Here is a 19057-nt window from a genome sequence, read left to right as displayed (position 1 = left end):
CCCATATCTCCCTCACTCTCCTAGACCCTTGTCCACACTCTACACTCTAACAAATGACCTCGCCTCCCACCCCTTTGAGAAAAACAGACTGGGTGGGGTTAGGTCTTCTGTCTCTTCCTGATCCACATCACTTCCAATCTGCTTCAGTCACTCCCTCCCAGGCACTTTCTTGTAGTTTCCAGTTCTTTGCTCTTAGAAGCAATTCTGTGGTTAACATCCTTGGGTATGTAACATTTTTCTTAATGTCTGATTACAACAAACTCCTGAATAAGGTTGTTAGTTCAGTTTTTGGCTATTGTCAGGTTGTCTTGGAGAGAAGTGAATTGATTTCTGTTTCCCTAAACAGAGGCTAGAATTACATTGTTTGATAACTGTTGCAAGTTCAGATTCTCAGACTGAGACAATGTGGCGTAACTGCTCAGCACTTGGGATAAGTCACTTGGCTTTGAAGCCTAGCTCTTTAAGTTATTGGTTATGGTATTTCAGACAAAGGGCTTAGCCCCATCACAAAAAGAACAGTGGTACCTGCCTCTTAACAGTTATGTAGTTTTTTTAGCGCTTCCTAAATATCGGGCATATTTTGGGTGCTGGGGACAGAGCAGTGAATAAGACAGTTCTTGGTTGCATAGTTCTTACTGTCCAGTGGAGGGAGATAGACACAGACAGGTACAGCTGTGTGTGTATACGTTATGTGTATGTGTATATGTATAATGTCAATGCTAAGTGACTTAAATGATAAATACAAAAAAGAAAAAGACTTCAGAGGATAGAGTCTGACTGCATGGGGGTAGTAGGAGTGTGAATATTTGGGTCATTTAGTGTGGGCTGGGAAACTCTGATAGGTGAAATTTCCGAAGAGTCATGACAATGGGGAGAGACGAAGAAATTGTGGCTCATAGGGAAAAATGTTCCACGGGAGGGAAGCAGTGAGAGCAAAAGTCCCTAGGTGGGAGTGTGTCTTGTGTGTTGGAGAACAGTGAGGAGGCCAGTGTCCTTAGATCTCTTTGTAATACTTCCATCCTGCTTTTCCCCTAATCCCTTCACCCAGCCTCAGATCACCCCTGATCTGACTTGTGTGTTTTCTAGACTTTATATAAACGCAGTACTTGAGTATGCACCTGTCTTTTGGCCTGGCTTTATCCACACGACATCATTATGTTGATAATCTTCCATGTTGTCACGTGAATCAGTAGATCCTATCTTTTGATTGCTGACTTTCGTTTCTTTATATGAATGGACCATAACTTACTGATTCGTTTGCCTATTGTTAAAAGTTTGGGCTGTTTCCAGGTTTGGGGTATTAGAAATATTCATATACATGTCATTATATGGACATGTTTCTGTTGGGCAAATACTTAGTGCGGTGACTGGATATGTTAGGTGTCTATTTAACTCTTTGAGAAACTGCCTAGGTTTTCTGAAGTAGTTAACTATTTTATGTTACTTTGAGCATTAGGACAGTTCCTTCACATTCTGTGACAAGTTGGTACAATCTTTTCAACGTTAGTTATTCTAATAGGTATGTAATAGTACATCATTGTGGTTTTTATTTTACATTTCCCTAGTGACTAGTGATATTGAACATCTTTTTATGTTTATTTACCATTCATATATCTTTGGGGAAGTATCTGTTAAAATCTCATTTTTTAAATTGGGTTGTTTCCTTATTACTGAGGTTTTGAGAGTTTTTTGTATATGTGTAATCTGGATACATGTCCTTTATCAGGTATATAACTTGGAGTATTTTTTCCTGTTATCTTTTTTCCCCCCAAGGAGGTATTTTCAGGGAGTTTTTACTTTTGATGAAATCCAATTTATCAATTTATTCTCTTACAAATTGGTGTCATATCTAAGAAATCATTGCCTAACTCAAGGTGATAAAGGTTTTCTCCTAAAGAGTTTTCTAATTTTACATTTTAAATTTAGGTTTGTTCTACATTTGAATTAACTTTTTATATTTAGTAAGTTCATTTTTTAAAATGGATCTCCAATTGTTCTAGAAGCATTCATTGAAAACATTCCTTTTCCCAATGAATTGCTTTTGCATTTTCATAAAAAAAAGTATGCTGTCTGTAAGTTTGTCTCTGGTCTCTATTCAGTTCCATTAGTCTGTTTATCTTTTTAAGATTTATTTACTCAAAAGTTAGTTACACAGAAAAAAAGGCAGAGAAGGCCGGCACCGTGGCTCACTTGGTTAATCCTCTGCCTGTGGTGCCAGCATCCCATATGGGTACCGGTCTAGTTCCGGTTGCTCCTCTTCCATGAGGAGACCAGGAAGAAGCACCTGGCTCCTGGCTTTGGATTGGCGCAGTGCCGACCTTAGCGGCCATTTGGGGAGTAAACCAATGGAAGGAAGACCTTTGTCTCTGTCTCTCTCTCTCTCTGTCTATAACTCTACCTGTCAAATAAATTTAAAAAAGAGAGAGAGAAAGTCTTCCATCCACTGGTTCACTCCCCAGTTGGCCGCAATGGCTGGAGCTGTGCTAATCTGAAGTCAGAATCTCCCATGTGGGTGCAGGAGCCCAAGGACTTGGGCCATCTTCCACTGCTTTTCCAGACCATAGCAGAGAGCTGGATTGGAAGTGGAGCATCCAGGACTCGAATTGGTGCCTATATGGGATGCCGGCACTGCAGGCGGCGGCTTTACCAGCCATGCCACAGCGCCGGCTCCAGTCTTTCTTGATACTAGTAGCACACTGTCTGAGTTACCGTAGCTATATAATATGTTGTGAAATTGGGTAATTTAGAATCAACTTTGTTCTTCTCTGTAAGTTGTTTTCACTGTTCTAGGTCCTGTTCAGTTTCACATTAAATTAATGAGTTTTTCAAGTTCTACCAATAGATTTTTAAAAAAAACCTGCTTGGATTTTGATTGAGATTATATGAATCTGTATATTGATTTGGGGTGAGTTAACATCTTAATACTGCACCTTCCACCCCATGAACATGGTGTATCTCTGTTTAGATTATTGTATTAGTTGGTTTTCTCTTGCTGTAACAAAATACCTGAGGCTGATACTTTTTAAAATAAAAAGGTTTGTTTTGCTGGTCAGCCTGGTGGCTGGATGGCACTGCATGCCAACAAGGGCTCCTCGATGCATTACAGCACTAGCAGAAGCGGAAAGGAAACCAGCCACATGAAGTGGCCAAGTGTGTGGGACGGCCTTGCTTTCTAACAGCTCTGTCTGGACAACCAGCTCACTGTGAAAGACCAGCGTTAATCCCTTCCAAGGGGAGCCCCTGACCTAACTACCTTGCACTAGGCCCCACCTCTTTTTTTTTTTTTTTTTTTTTTTTTTTTTTTTTTGACAGGTAGAGTTATAGACTGTAAGAGACAGAGAGAAAGGTCTTCCTTCCGATAGTTCACTCCCCAAATGGCCGCCATGGCTGGCGCTACACCGATCCGGAGCCAGGAGCCAGATGCTTCTTCCTGGTCTCCCATGTGGGTGTAGGGGCCCAAGCACTTGGGCCATCCTCTACTGCCCTCCTGGGCCACAGCAGAGAGCTGGACTGGAAGAGGAGCAACTGGGTCTAGAACCCGGTGCCCATATGGGATGCCGGTGCTGCAGGCAGGGGCCCAAGGACTTGGGCCATCTTCTGCTTTTCCAGGCCATAGCAGAGAGCTGGATCTGAAGTGGAGCAGCCAGGTCTCGAACCGGAGCCCATATGGGATCCTGGTGCTTCAGGCCAGGGCGTTAACCCTCTGTGCCACAGCGCTGGACCCTCCATGAACTTTTTAAAGTTCCCTTGTATTATGAAAAAAAAAAAAAAACTTATTCTGGTGTTCATTACTAGCATATAATATATACAGTTGAGTTTAATTGTGAGAAAATGGATATAACATGAAATCGGCCATTTCAGTGATTTCTACTTAGAATTCAGTAGCATTAGTTACATTCTGTGTTATGCAGCCATTCCTATTTCCAAAACCTTTTTGTCACTCTGCATAGAAACACTGTACCTTTTAATAATGATTTCACTTGTCTTTCTGTGTCCTGGTAAATTCTAATCTACTTTCTGTGTGAATTTACCTGTTCTACACATCTCACATAAGTGGAATCATACAGTATTTTTCTTCTGTGTCTGGTTTATTTCACTTAGCATAATATTTTCAAGGTTCATCCATGGTGTATATATGAGATAAGAACTTCATTCTTTTTTCACTGAATGCCATTCCCTTGTGTGCATAGACCACGTTATGCTTCTCCATTCACTGAATGGTGGACATGTGAGTTGTTTAAGCTGTTGAGAATGCTGTTGTGAAAACTGGTTTGCAAATCCCTGTTGGGGTTCTTGTCCTCACTTTTTCTGGGTATATATCTAGAAGTGGAATTGCTGGGTCACATGATGCTAGGTTTGGTTTTGTAATAAACTATAAAACTTTCCTGCACCAGCTGCCACCATTTTGTATGCTGTCAGCAGTGTACAAGAGTTCCCATTTCTCTACATGTTCACCAGTACTAATTTCCAGGGTTTAATTTTTCTTATTGTATCCTACAATAAGAATATTGTATCCTAGTATGTGTGATGTGGTATCTTTTTAAATTTATTTATTTGAAAAAGTTACAGGGAGGAGGACACAGATCTATCTGATGGTTCACTCCCCAAGTGACCATAATGACTGGGGCTGAGCCTGGCCAAAACCAGGAGCCAGGAGCTTCATCTGGGTCTCCCACACGGGTGGCAGGGGGCCAAGTACTTGAGCCATTTTCCTCTACTTTCCCAGTCACATTAGGGAGCTGGATAGAAAGTGCAGCAGCTGGGACGCAAACTGGCACCTGTGTGAGATGTCAGTATCACAGGTGGAATCTTTTACCCACTATGCCACAGGGTTGGCCCCATGATGTGGTTTTGATTTACATATCCCTATTGACAAATGATGTTGAGTATCTCTTGATATATTTATTGGTCATTTGTATGTCTTGAAGAAGTATCTACCCAAGTCCTTTGCTTGTTTATAAATCAAGTTGTCTTTTTGTTTTTATGCTGTAGGAATACTTTATATAGTCTACACATTAAACTCTTATCAGATGTATGATTTGCAAATATTGTTTTCCATTTCTATAGGTTGTCTTCTTTCTTGATAAGATTTTTTTGAAATACAACAGTTTCTGAGACAAAATCCAATTTATTTTTTGTTGTTGCTTATGCTTATGGGTGTCATATCTAAGAATCCACTGCCAAATCCAAGGTCATAAAGGTTTACCTGTTTTCTTCTAGGCATTTTTGGGTTTTGGAGCTTATATGTAGGTCACTGATGCATTTTGAATTAACTTTTATATATAGTATGAGGCAGGGGTCTAGCTTCATTTCTTTTGCATGTGAAAATCACAACACCGTTTGTTAGAGACTGTTCCTTCTCACACTTAATGTACATGGGATCCTATCAGAAATCAGTTGTCCGTGGGTAGATGAGTTTATTTTTGGACTTTGATTTCTGTTACATTGGTCTGTGTGTCTGTCCTCATGCCGATGCTTCACTGTTTTAATGGCTGTGGCTGTGTAGTAATTTTTGAATAAGAAGAGCAAGGGAGCATGATATTGCTTGGACTAAGCACATGTCTAGCGAAGGCTGGAACTCCCAAGAGATTGAGGCACAAAGCTTGCTACTCAAGACAGATCTGGATTCAGATCTTGGCTCTGCCTCTTACTAACTTGGTGAAAGGGCACAGTAAGAGGAAAGTCTTACTGCTTTATTGTAAAAATCATATTTGGCTTAGTGACTAAGATGCAGGTCAAGATATCTGCATCCCATATCAAAGTGCCTGGGTTTGATTCCCAGCTCTGGATCTTGATTCCAGCTTCCTGCCAATGCAGACTCTGGGAGGCAGCTCAGGTGGCTGAGTCCCTGCTCTTGTCTCTGGCCATTGGCCATTGTAGATATCTGGGGAGTGAGCCAGTTTATGGGAGCTCTGTGTCTCTTGAATTAATTTTTGAAAAGAAATTAATCATATTTTCCACTCATACAAAGGAAAAGATCAAACAGTTCAGAAATATATCAAGTAGGGGACAGCATTGTGACAGCAGATCAAGCTGCTACTTGCAATGGTGACATCCTATATCAGAATGACAGCTACTATGCTTTTGATCCAGCTCCTTGCTATTATGCCTGGGAAGGCAGTGGAAGATGGCCCAAGTGCTTGGGCCCCTGCATCCCTGTGGGAGACCTGGATGGAGTTCAGACTCCTGGACTCAGGCTAGCCCAGCCCAGCTGTTGTGGCTAAGAAGTAAATCTTAAAAAAAAAAAAAAAAAAAAAAAAAAAAAAAAAAAAAAAAAAAGTGTGTCAAGCACACACAAAAACTGAGGCTGAAGAAGATTATCCATAAAATGGAGATGAAGATTCTACTTATAGTGAAGGGCCATGGAGAGACTGTGGGTAATTTTTCAGGTAATCTGTGAATTTGGATACAGAGAGCAGGTCCTACCACTGATTCATCCAGTGGGATTAGGTGATGTTTGTGATTGAAGTGGCCTGGAGCTCATTGCCAACAGGGCAGCCACACTGGCCTCCCTGCAGCGTATCTTGTTGTGGCTTTCTCCTGGCTCCTTGGTTCCCAAACAGGGCAAGTAGGTGCAGGAGATACTCCCAGCATACACGGGTTTCTTTCAAGTTGAGGAAGTAGCCAAATTCTTTCCATAAAAGTAGCCTTCTTGGAGGATGGCATTGTGGCATAGCAGTTTAAGCCACTGCCTGCAATGCATCTCACGTGGGTGCTGGTTCGAGTCCTGGCTGCTGCATTTATGATCCAGCTCCTGGGAAAGCAGTGGAAGATAGCCAAAACCCCTGGGCCCTGCGCCCACATGGGTGACCCGGAGGAAGCTCCTGGCTTTGGCCTGGTCCTGCCCTGGCCGTTGCAGCCATTTGGGGAGTGAACCAGCGGATGGACGATCTCTCTGCCCCCCCACCCCCGTCTTTCTCTGGAACTCTGCATTTATAAAAATCTTCAAAAAATGGGAATAAGAGGACCCATCTCCCAGGGTTGTCGGGAGGATTGGGTGACACAGTGTATGTTGGGCTTACCTGCATCGTGCCTGGGGCAGCGCCGTTCAGTAAGTGTTGTCGTTACACGGCCCACCCATAGCAAAGTGAGTCCCCGAGCAGGACTTCTGCAATTGAGTCTGAAAGTGCAGTTGCGCCTATATATGAGGGTGAGTGTGGTGAGCCAGGTGGGCCTGCCCCGAGATTCTCAGGAGCTGTGTGAGGCCAGTGAGCAGGAAGAGGAGGAAGCCAGGGTGTCAGGGCCACATCTGGGCACTCTGGGGCTTCAAGATATGTGGCTGATGGAGGCCCAGTGGGCACCACTTGGGACCATTTGGCTGAGCAGGGCACAGTTCCAGGCCAGGCATGAGATGCAAGGTCAGATGAGGCATGGGTGACAAGGTCCAGCTCCCTCCTGAGGGGCTGGGAGGATTTACAAGTACGTCAGGACCCTGACACGACCCCATCCTTAGGACTTGGACCTGTGCCATAGCTGTTGAGAGACCACCACAGAGGGACCCTTACAAGCCCAGCTTATGCCAGACTCACTGCCAGTGGGTCCAGATCACTGAGCAGCTGGAAGGGTCTGGGGCAGCCAGGCTGGACGCTGGTGGCACTTAGGCGCACAGGCAGCTTTTCCTGAGATAAAGAACCCACTGTTGCTGTCCGTGCACTTCAGAAGCAAAATGTGTCTTGGACAGAGCACTGGGAAGAGTCGGGAGTCCAGGTTTGATCTTGGCTCTGGGGAAGTAGTTGGCTGTCTGGGCCTATCTCCCCTGAAGTTGAAGGGGCTGGACTGGTTGACAGATTCTAGTTCTGGGGTTGTGTGAGCACGGCCTTTTGCGTGTGTTCTGAGATCAGGAAGGCCAGGTTTGGGGTAGGAGGATGAGAACAGGGCAGACTGGGATTGCATGTCTTGGCCAGGGTGGCACCAGCTGGGCAGGGAGACAGGTGGCCACCAGGGGCAGGTGGGTGGAGGCCCTGCTTTGCCGCAGGGTTTTTAGAGGTCAGCTGCCTTTTTTGAGGGATTTTTTTTTCTTTTTAGCAGAACAGGCCCAACTGGGCTGGGTGAGGTGACTGGAGTGCAGGTGTGGAGGTCAGTGAGGAGTGGCTCTACATCTGTGAGTCTGGGGTGGTCTGGCTCCCAGGTGGCTGGTGTGACTGGAGTTCAGGGTGACTAGGGTGGGGAGAGGAGTCAGTTAGGGAGGTGAGGCAGGGATTTCTCGGATCCTTTGGGACTTGCCCACACCCGGGTTTGAAGTCGGCAGGCATTGTGGTTTCTCGGTGAAGTTGCTGGGCACACTGAAGCAAAAGCACAGAGATGCTGAGGCATGACACACACCTGTGACCAGAGCTGGACAGAAGGGCCAGGCCTGCCCACAGTCTGAGGACAGTTGCCAAGCAGGGCTCATAGCAGCACTGATAGCTGATACCTTCGCTCTGGAAGACCCTAGGCCTTTGTGGCAGGTGAACACCAGTCGATTCTGGGTCCCAGCTGAGGGACTCAGCCCAGCATGGGGTTGGGAGAGAGCACACTTCTCTTCATCCGGAGCAGCGTGGGTGGCCTGTGGGTGCAGGGTCAGATCTCTGGGCTCAGGTGTGTGCTCCCATTCAGCCTCCCTCCTTCTGCAGGTGTTCTGGTCTTCTAATCTAAAGATGAACAGAGAAAACCCTAGGGTGGGTGGTGTGTGTGTGTGAGAGAGAGAGAGAGTGTGTGTGTGAGAGTGAGTGAGTTGAGCTTTGTGCAGAAGGCAGCAGGCTTTGGATAAGAGCCTGCGCTTGCACCATGGAGGCAGGTTTCTACAATGCTAGAGAACTGTGTCAGCAGCCAGGAACCTCATATCAGAATGACAGGCACAGGGTTCAGCCCCAGAGGGCCAAATCCCCACATCTGGGGAGCCCATGGAATCAGGGGGGCCAACACAAGGGTAATGGTCACCCAGGACCGTCTGTTTACAAGATCCTAATCTTCAGCAGAGACTCCCAACCTGGCTCTGCCTCAAGGCCCCCTCTGCCCCTGCAGGCCAACTGAGCACACACTAGGACTGGCACAGTGAACCAGGAAGTAACTGCTGCCTGGCCCAGCACCTCCCTCCATAGGTGGTCATTGTCTGTAGCATCCCTTCCTCTCTAACACCAGATGCCGGAGAGTGGGAGCCATGATGGATCAGGCTTTTGCAGGAGAGGGCTTTTGTGAGTGTGTTCATCAGTAAGAGTGTATTGGGGTGTGTGTGCACTGTGTATGGATGGATTTGTGCACCTTGGGAGGAGTAAGGTGTGCAGTTCCTCTGGGGAGGTACATGCAAGGGAGAACTGAGAGAGCAACAGAACTGGCCTGCTGCTCATGTTTAGTCCCTGCATTTGGTGGTGAGGGGGAGTAGGACTGAAGTGGGAGTTCGGGTCCCCAGACCAGGAGTGATGAGGACCCTCGGCCTGCTTGGACAGCTGCCTTTGCCTGGTAGTTTCTCCGTGGCACTAAGCAGGGTCCCAGTGCCGGAGGGATCTGCTTAGGTGGTTGGGCTGCATGGTCTCCATAGGTTGTGGGGACCGTCCCAGGGCATCTGAGAGCAGAGACCCCTTGTCTGCTGTGAGGGGCTCTGGGGCAGCCCAGGCCGCATCAATGTTGGATGAGCCTGTGCTGCCCCATGCAACCTCGATACAATCTCCTTCCGTCTCACTTTTAGTGTAACCGGAGAGCCCAGGCACCGGGCGAGCCGGCCACTCAGGATCTCACAGCAGGGCCACCCACAGGGGCACAGGACAGGCTGTGCAGGCCCTAGTGTGTCCCGGGACGGGCAGGGGCCGGCTAGGCCAGCCTCGCATGAAGCAGGGGTTGGTTTTGGTCTGGTTTCTCCTCAGGCCCTGGGTTCCAGGTGCCGGGTTACACCTCCTCCCCCTTTGGCCACTTCACATTCCCTGGGTGTCATCTGTCTGGTGGCTCAACCTTGGGGGTAGTGCAGCCCCATCCCTCTACCCAACTCTGGGGGTTTCCTGATCTGGAAGGGGCTGGAGGGGCAGCAGCTGGACCAACGGTGACCCCCTGGGGAAGGAAGGGGAACAGCAGTGACTTCCTGGAGCCTCCCGCTGCAGGTGTGCAGGTGAGTGTGCTGTGACCTGAGTGCTTGCAGAGGAAGGTGACAGTACAGGGCTGAGGCCAGGGGTCCAGACTACCCACGCTTCTGGCCACTCTGTCCTTCTTACCCTACTCCCAATCCCCATTCCTGGTGACACCAAAGAGGCAGCAGTGTAGGGGGCTGGTAGTCTGAGCACTTGGTCTTGATGATGAGGTCATTCCTGGGCAGTGGTGGGCGGTGGATAGCCCCGCTGGTCTGCTGGGCAGTGCATTTGGATCAGCTGGGTGAGCTAGTGCCAGGGAGTGGTACCTGTTTTTTTTCAGTAGCTTGTAAGCCACAGGCACCCCTGTTAAGCATTGTCGGTGGCTGCCTAGGAAGGCCTAGTACACTGAGCATCAAGTGTGGCTCACTAGCCTTTCCAGCTCTTTAAGAAACAGATGGCCGCCTCTAAGATACTCCACAGTGTGTGCTCCCCTTTGCCCCGCACAACTTCATTCTCTACTTCTCCCGCACACCTGCTCCTCCTCCTCCCTGTGCATCCTCTGTGTTGGGTTCACCCCAGGCTGAGTGCTCCCTGCAGCTCGGGGAATGTTATGTTAGGGGCTGCTCACCTCCCACCTGGTGAGCACTCTCTCTGGCAAGAGGAAAAATGATTAGGGCAACAAGACTTCCAGAATCCAGTAAGAGGGCTGAGGGAGGACTCCTGCCTGCCCATGAGTTTTGAAGCAAAATGAGTTTGCTGATGGTGAACACAGTTTTCCTGGGACCCCCGAAACTATCTTGACCGCAGAGAGGTTAAGCAGGCTCGTTATGGGATGGGCTTCCTGTCACGGCCCCAGTGGGCTAGGCCAGGAGCGGGTGACATGGCCCAAGTCCCAGAGGAGACTCTGCAGGGTGAGGGAGTGATTGGAGGCCCCAGTGTGCCCAGTCTGCAGTCTGAGCTGCAGAGGTATGGCCCCTCCCCTGCCCACTGCCCAGCAGCTTCCAAACCCTGTGGCCACTGCGCCCCCCTTTCCTCTGAGCTCCAAGCATTTGTAAACAATCTCTTTTCCTTGGTTCCCCTTTGCATTTCCTGAGTTCAGGCATCCATTCAGAGCATAAAGAAACTCCTGGGGAACATAAAGAAACAGGAGCATAAAGAAACTCTTGGGCCTGAAAACAGAGCTGCGTTCCTCCTGTGCTGTCACTAGGTGGCAGTCTTGAGGTGTCAATGCTGGTGTCGCTGACACTTTTCACAGGTCTGATTGAAGCCTGGAAAGCTGTAGTTTCCTAATGTGTTCCCCACTAAGCCTGACGAGGTCTGTGTGCCCCCAAGGCAACTCCTGGACACCTCAGGACTGTGGTTGAGCACATTTTAATCCAACTGGAAGGGACCAGAAGGGACTCCTGAGTTGGTAATTACCTGCCTGCTTCCACTTCTTCCCTGCAGGTGCTCCTGAGGGCAAGAGCTGTGTCCCCTGGACTGCTTGCCCAGCACAGGGTCTGGCATCGCATTCAGGGCAAAATTGTTTGGTGGTGGTGGATGTGTAAACAGGAGAGACTGTGGTCATCACTGTTCTTACCACTGCCCTGTCCTTTGTCCAGTGAATATGTTTTCAGTGTCCAGCTACCTTGGCAGGAAGCAAGGCAGAAGGACCCCAGCATGAGTGTACCCTGGGGAGGGGTTGGTTCAGAGTAAGGAGCAGCCTTGCCTCCTCTGTCCTGGTCCTAGGGGTCCTCCAGATAGAATGGGAGGCACCAAGGAGACAGAGGGCTGAAGAATGCTCTTGTTTCCAGCTAGAGTTTTCAGGACCACTTGGCCCTTGTCTGGCACCAGCACAAGCAGGAACCAGAGACAAGCTGGGACAGGCTGTAGGGCCTGCTGTGACCTTGTCCATCTTTCCTGGCCCCAGCAGGTTCCAGGAGGCTACAGGCTAATGGAACCTTGGGGCTATTCAGGAACCCCGTGTTTAGGCTCAGAAAACTCTGCCTGTGTTGGTGGGGGAGGGACTGCAATCCGTCTGCCAAAGCAGCTGCTTCTGAGAACTAGGAATTATGTCACCCCCAGCCAACCCATGAGGCAGGGGAAGACAGTGAAGTCTGGGGCTTGGACTCTGCTTGGAGACTGCTGAGGTTGGGTTGGAGTTCCTTTTTTTTTTTTTTTTTAATAAAATTTTTAAACTTACTTGAAAAGCAGAATTAGATCCTACACTCACTAGGGCACTGCCTAGGTAGCCATGATGGTTGGGGCTGGACCTGGTCAAAGCCAGGAGCCAGGATCTTCATCGGGGTCTCCCATGTACTTGGGCCATTTTCTACTGTCCTCCCAGGAGCACTAGCAAGGAGCTGGATGGGGAGCAGAGCAGCAGGACTTGAACCAGCACCCTGATAGTGGATCCAACAGCACAGGCAACTGCTTAATCTGCTGTGCCACAGTGCTGGCCTGGGTGGGGTTTCCTTTTCCACAGCAGCTTCTATGAAAAAGTGTAGCTGTTCCTATCTACTGTATCTTGTTGCATTGGCAAAGGTCAGGCCAGTTCATGACCTCAAGAAGGAGTCCTCTGCAGAATCCTCCCCGAGGGATGGGTACTGACATGCAGGTGCCATTCCCCTGCCTAGAGCAGGCTCCTGAGGAAGACTGGCATTGCTCACCAGGGTAATTACTGGTTTGGGTTCGATTTCCATTCAAAATAGTAATCCCAGACTGAGCAGGGTGTCAGATCTGAGGGTTGATTATTAGTAACATTTATCAACAGCCTCTCTCAGCTCAGGCAATTACAGCTAATCTGCCATTCCTGCTCCTAGTCGTGCAAAACTGCCAGCCTCTTCCCTGGCCGCCTCCACCATGCCCCTCTCTCCTCTTCTCCCCTCCGCAGCCAGCTGAGGTAGGGCAGAGATGGGAGCCACCTTCTGAATCGTGGTTGCCCTGGGATGTGCAGGGCTGCCATACACAGTAGGCACCTGTGTTCCCCAACAGCAATTCCCGTGGTGCACAGTCCTGTGCAGTCTGATTCTGAGAACTGAGAGCCATCCCAACAGTCAGCAGACATGAACTCACTTCTTTATTTTTTAAGATTTATTTATTTATTTGAAAGAGTTACAGAGAGAAGGAGAGGCAGAGAAAGAGAGAGGTCTTCGATCCACTGGTTCACTCCCCAGTTGGCCACAATGGTCAGAGCTGCACTGCTCTGAAGCCAGGAGCTTCCTCTGGTCTCCCATATGGGTGCAAGGGCCCAAGGACTTGGGCCATCTTCTACTGCTTTCTCAGGCCATAGCAGAGAGGTGGATTGGAAATGGAGCAGCTGGGACTCGAACCAGTGCCCATATGGGATGCTGGCACTACAGACGGCAGCTATACCCACTACGCCATAGCTCGGGTACCAGACATGAATCCACTTCTGCTGGCTTCCTGTCACATGTTTGTTCCCCTGCAGCAGCATGGCTGCCCTGAAGCAGCCTGTCCCTTGCCTCCAGGGCTGAGACTAGGGTGAGACAAGAGAGGCATTTACCTCAAGAGCAAAATTTAAGAGACCTCTAAAAAGTTCAGCAGTGAAGGTAAATAATGTGCTTTTGGGGGTAAAGATTTATTTATTTGAGGGCAGAGAGAGAAATATCTTCTGTCTGCTGGTTCACTCCCCAGATGTCTGTAATGGCTGTAGCTTGGCCGATCCAAAGCCAAGAGCCAAGAGCTTCTTCTGAGTTTCCTACACAAGTGCAGGGGCCCAAGCACTTGGGCCATCTTCCACTGCTTTCCCAGGCACATTAGCAAGGAGCTGGATTGGAAGTGGAGCAGCCAGGACTCGAATCGGCGCCCATATGGGATGCCAGCACTGCAGGAGGAGGCTTAACCTATGCCACAGTGCTGCCCAATAATATGCTTTTTAAAAATATTTGAAAGTCAGAGGGGAGACAGAGAGCACTTCTATCCACTGTTTCACTCCCCAGATGGCTATAATGGTCAGTGCTGGGCCAGGCTAAAGCCAGGAGCCAGGAGCTTCATCAAGGTCAACTATGTAGGTGGCAGGGGCCCAAACACTTGAACTATCTTCCACTGCTTTCCCAGGTACATTAGAAGGGAGCTGGGTTTTGATTCAGGGTTTTCTACAATTCAAAATGAATGCAAAAACATCCCTAAAGGATAGAAGCACGGTTTCAATAAGGACTGGAGCAACATGGGCATGCAATACTTGGCCTCACCCTGATCCCAGCCCTGTCTCATTAAAACTTTGAGACTGTGTTTATCATGGATGTCTGGGCATTCATTTTATCTCTTGCCCACTGATGTTTTTTGGCATATCCTCAAAATCTGCATCCAGGTGTGTGCCGCCTCCTGCTCACCCCAGTCCTGGCCCTACTGCCCTCGCTCTGCTGTGGGGCCCCAATCCCCTGCCCCCTTCAGCTCACACTCTCTGCTGCCTGAGGCTCAGCGTCTCTCCGTGTGGGGACCCAGGAGTCCCCTCCATGCTCATCCTGCATTCTGTCCCTCTGGACCCTAGCTCAGCCTTCAGACACCTCAAAGGGGGCCTGCAGTTGCCATGGTAAATGCTGTGGTGCTGAAAGGACAGAAAACATGTGGCCTCGCTCCACTCCTGGAACCACGTCCAGCCAGGGCTGACTTGGTTTTTGTGCCTTCAGAATCACTTACACACTAAAGGAAGCTTAGTGGTCCTGGGTGTATATGGAGGTGAGGAAAATGACATTCCCTGAATTCCTCCCAGGGTGCAGACAGCATGGCTGAAGGAAGCCCGTGGTAACCCGTGTGTGAAAGGGAGGTGACACGTTGCAGCAGACATGGATCCTTGCTGACCCGCCTCCGGCAGAGGGTAGGTCTCCCGCACCGAAGGGCTTCTGTGGTGCTGAGCAGGGCAGCCAGTGGGTCACACATGTCACCAGGGAACGCCCCCTCCCTCAGCTTGTGTTGGGCTTACACATTCCAGAAAGATTGTGGAAGGTGCACCTGCCATGCCAAATTCTGTGCAGTACTTGAGGCAATGTCATGTGGCAGTCCATCCTGGGTCACTGGGCCATCAGTGACCAGGTGCCTGTCGCAGTGGGGGACCGGAGGGTGTCGGGTGACTTGCTCCACGGGGCCCCCAGGCATCCCACCAGGTGTGGGTAGGTCATCTTATTCCCCATGGACAGGACCAGCTCATTGCCTATTCCTCCCGCCCACCTTGCCGCTTGCTGGGCAGGTGACATCCCCTCTCCGAGCTGTTTCCTCTTCGTGAAACATCAGTGGTAGCGCTTTCCTTAGAGGGTTATGCCCCTGTTCCCCCATTAAAGGAGCCTGTGCAAAATTCTGTGATAGTCTGAAGAGTCGTGTTCTGTAGGGCCCTGGAGGAAAGAACTAGAACGAAAGGTTTGGGCTTGAAGCGAAGAAGAAATTACCAACTGCAGAGCTGGAGAGACCACTCTGGGAAGAGGAGCGCACTGATGCTGAAAGAGGTTTCATGCTTACCTGTCAATCAGCTTAGCTTCAGAAGGGCTGCCCGCCCCAAGGCGTGTGACCCTGGAGGGATGCAGCTTACTGTTCTTTTGGCTTGTCTTCTCCCTCCCTCCATGTGCCCCCCATCCCTGCCCCATCCTCTCCCAGGACATCATGGGCTCCTCGGAGGAAGAAAGTAGCTTCACCTAGGGTTGATAAACTCATTGGTTTACACGGTCCTCTTGCCCTATTTTATTTAAAAAAAAAAAAAAAAAGATTCAACTATTTGAAAGAGTTATGGAAGGACAGGCAGCTCTTCCAACTGTTGGTTCATTCCCTAAATGGCCAAAATGGCTGGGGCTGGGCTGGGCCAAAGCCAGGAGCCTAGAATTCAGTCTGGGTCTCCCACATGGGTGGCAGGGGCCCAAACACTTGGGTCCTCTGCAGGTCACCTATTGTAGGTGGCACTTCCACTGCTTTCCCAGGTGCATTAGCAGGGAACTGGATGGGAAGTGCAATTTCTAGGCCATGAACCACCACCCATATGGGATGGCTGGCATTGCAGGCAGCAGCTTTACCTGCTGCATCACAGTGTCAGCCCCACCTTGTCCGGGTTTAACCCTGGAGATCAGTGTATAAACCTGAGCACTTGGGCGAGAGGGGCCAATGAGAAGATAGTGATTGGAAAAGTGCCGGACTGAGCATCGGCCCTAAGGAACCCATTGCCTTGACTGGCAGGCTCCATGCTGCTTGCGGCAGAACACAGATTTCCAGAAAGAGTTGATGAGAGACAGAGGGATGGGGTCTTCTTGGACTCTTGCTCCCTTTGAGCCAGGGTCTCTCATCTGTAATGTTAAGGAAGGAGGGGGTAAGATTCTCTTCTGAGCAGATGGTCTGTGATTCTGTGCTCTGGAGGCCATGAGAGTTGATGGCAAGGGCTCACTTCTGTGCCCTCGTCCCCTGGCCACTTCAACAGTCTTTCCACAGACTTAGTGTCTGCTTTGGAGATCCAGGCCCTTGGTCTGCTGAGTCCCATCAGGGAGGGCTGAGGAATGTCCAGCTTTGTATGTGGGTAGCATTTTCCCCACAGAAATTAGAAATTGGATCCTGAAGATCCTAACTACTGCTCCGAACTCACTGATTGGGTGTAGTTTCCACAAGAGCATGGCTGAGTGTTACCCAGAAAGGGGAAGTAGGAAGTAGGGGAGGGAGAGACAGAAAGTGACATCAGGGGATTTAGAGTGAGGGTGCAGCAGCAGATGGGGCTGAAGAGTTAGGCGGGAACCTCAGGGAGACTAGAGCGTCTCAGTGTGTCCTAAGGCAGAGCAGAGCTTCGGAAGGTTTATGCCAGGTAGGGGCGTGATCAGATTTGCATTTGGAAAGTTCCCACTGGTGCCAGTTGGAGGCATCCTGATTTCAACATCCTGGCAGACAGGGAGGCCCTAACTGGGAGTGGATCTAGGGAAGGAGGTGGTGGAGGTGGAAGACACCTAGCGGATGGCATCAGAAGTGCGTGGTGATAGTCTGACTTGGCTGAGGGAGGAGGACAGGGCAAAGCAGGATGCCACAGTGGTGCCTCGTGCTGAGTGTAGAATGAATGGTCAGACTCTGAAAGTCCAAACTGCATACCTCTGTGTGAGGTGCCATGGACATGAGGGCATTACTGTGTCCAGAGAGCAGGAAGTTAGAAAGTTCAGAATTTGGAAGAGAGTTGGTCCCATGATGCAGGCTTGGAGGTTGCAGGTGAGGGGCAAGATCACCCAGGTGCACTTGAAGTAGAGCCAAGGGAGAGAGGCCAGCAAATTCTCAGTCTTCAGTTGGCACCTACAGTACATAGCATGTGTACTCCCCAGCGAGAGCTTGGCCCTAGCACAGGGCTGGCCACAGAGAGGGCAGCTGCGAATGCATCCTGTGGCTGTGGCTCCTCCAGAAAGGGCCTTTGTCCTCAGTGTGCTTGGCTCTGCCAGGTTGCTATAGTAACCCTGCAGATGCAAGGATACATGGTCTCTGTGTTGCCGTGAAAACCAGCAATTGGATGTCCCTGAGTGACATGGTTAATGAGACCTTGAGGATTCCATCTGGTCCCAAAGGATTTAGGAGGGAGACTGTGGCCAGCATAAGGGTTTCCATATCCTAATTAATCAGTGATGGTGGTGGTTAGTCTGACTGTTGCCTGGTGATGAAGGGAGCCACCCCCCTACACACACACAATCACACAGTGGGCTTGTGCTGGGTTCAGTCCTGGGCTGGATACAGGAAATTCAATAGGCTCCAGGTCTTAGATGCAGCATGCAGCAGGACCATCTCCCAACTCACTCCATCCTCTGGCTGCCATGGGGCAGGAACACCCTTGCCTTCTTCCTGGATTTGTACCCTTTTGCCAAGACAGGGATTTTGTTCCCAGGAGGCAACCCCCGGCCCATGGGATCTCAGCATTCAAAGCAGCACAGGAAACCTGGGGTCCTGAAATGGGGCTCCCGAAGAAATCGGTAAGCACCCAACACCCGCTTCTTTAGCCCATGGGCCCTGCCCCTGCATCAACTCCACCCATCTCCATTGGCCTTACCCCTTTGTAGTTGCAAGGCAATGGCCTTCCCCAGATGCTGCTCCAGTCTCCTCCACATGGAGTCCAGGCCTATCCCCACAACCTGTTGGGCTCCAGACGTGTGCAGGGAAGCCTCCTTACCCCCAGATCTATCTGGGACGTCTGAGGGATCTGGGACCTCTGAGGGAACTAGGCTTGAGACTTCTCCCCTGATCTCTGGGTGCTCTGCACCCCTGCCCTCCACTTCATCTTGAGGGAGGGCTCCTCCTTCCAACTTCTGTCCACCCTAGCCCACCCATCCCAGGTTCATTCCCATGGCTCAGATCATTACACCCTCACTAGGGACTGCCTCCTGCTGTCATTTAACTTACCTACTGGGGCACTGAAAGAGGCCTCCAGTGACCACGGTCTGGCCAGACATGGGCAGGGAGGTTGTGGTGAGGCAGAAAGGGTGTAGAGAGTCACCACTTCTTTTCCTCCTCAGGAGAACAACCAGGAGGAAGTACTGGAAGGAAGGAAGGGAGATCGCTCGGTGAGCTGGTAGGGGAGGAGGGAGTGTTGAAACTGGGAAAGGGCCACGCACAGGAGACTGTGCAGGGAGGTGGGGTGCATCATGGGCGGCTCATTGGCCATGAATCTCCTAAGCTGTAGGGGTTGTGTGTGTAAGATGGTATTCTAGGGAGGATATGGCCATTAGGCAAAGCCTGCACTTTCTGCAGCTCTTATGGCCTCAGTTGCTCCTCTTGGATTCTCCTATCATCTGTTTGCCCTGACTCACAGCCAGGAGTTCCAAGAGAGGAGGCCTCCCTCTACAGGTGGTCAAGTCAGGGCCCAGGGCCACTGAGGGAATCACCGTGTTAGAGCCTTGAGCCCTTCTGCCTAACCCCTGTCTAAATAACCCAGCTCTAGATACTGCTGGCCCCAGGCTGGCATCCCCAGACCTGTTGTCTGATGCAGGATCTGGGTCTTGCCCAAGTCTCTTGATCAGGACACCTCATTTATAGTTTGTAGATGTTGGGGTCCCCAGGATGCATATCTTGGCCCAAAGAAATTG

The 19057-nt window shown here is 49.9% G+C and overlaps 1 protein-coding gene across 7 annotated transcripts in view; it reads left to right on the top strand.

Moving 5' to 3' along the window:
* Nucleotides 1–19057, top strand: part of TUB (TUB bipartite transcription factor) — a 95501-nt gene that overhangs the window by 5582 nt on the left and 70862 nt on the right. For 4 of the 7 annotated variants that reach the window (XM_070073889.1, XM_070073894.1, XM_070073891.1 and 1 more), the window contains exons 2-3: nucleotides 17863–17947; nucleotides 18488–18535. In XM_070073889.1, coding sequence (XP_069929990.1) covers nucleotides 17863–17947; nucleotides 18488–18535 — 133 coding nt within the window. Of the gene's footprint in view, nucleotides 1–14751; nucleotides 14857–15363; nucleotides 15479–17862; nucleotides 17948–18487; nucleotides 18536–19057 lie in introns of all 7 variants that reach the window. The other 3 variants (XM_070073895.1, XM_070073905.1, XM_070073899.1) reach the window with 2 other exon arrangements.

This window comes from Oryctolagus cuniculus, chromosome 1 (assembly GCF_964237555.1).
Source record: "Oryctolagus cuniculus chromosome 1, mOryCun1.1, whole genome shotgun sequence".
Lineage (NCBI taxonomy): Eukaryota > Metazoa > Chordata > Mammalia > Lagomorpha > Leporidae > Oryctolagus > Oryctolagus cuniculus.
The sequence above is the reverse complement of the archived record's forward strand: the minus strand, read 5'-3'. Positions and strand labels throughout refer to the sequence as shown.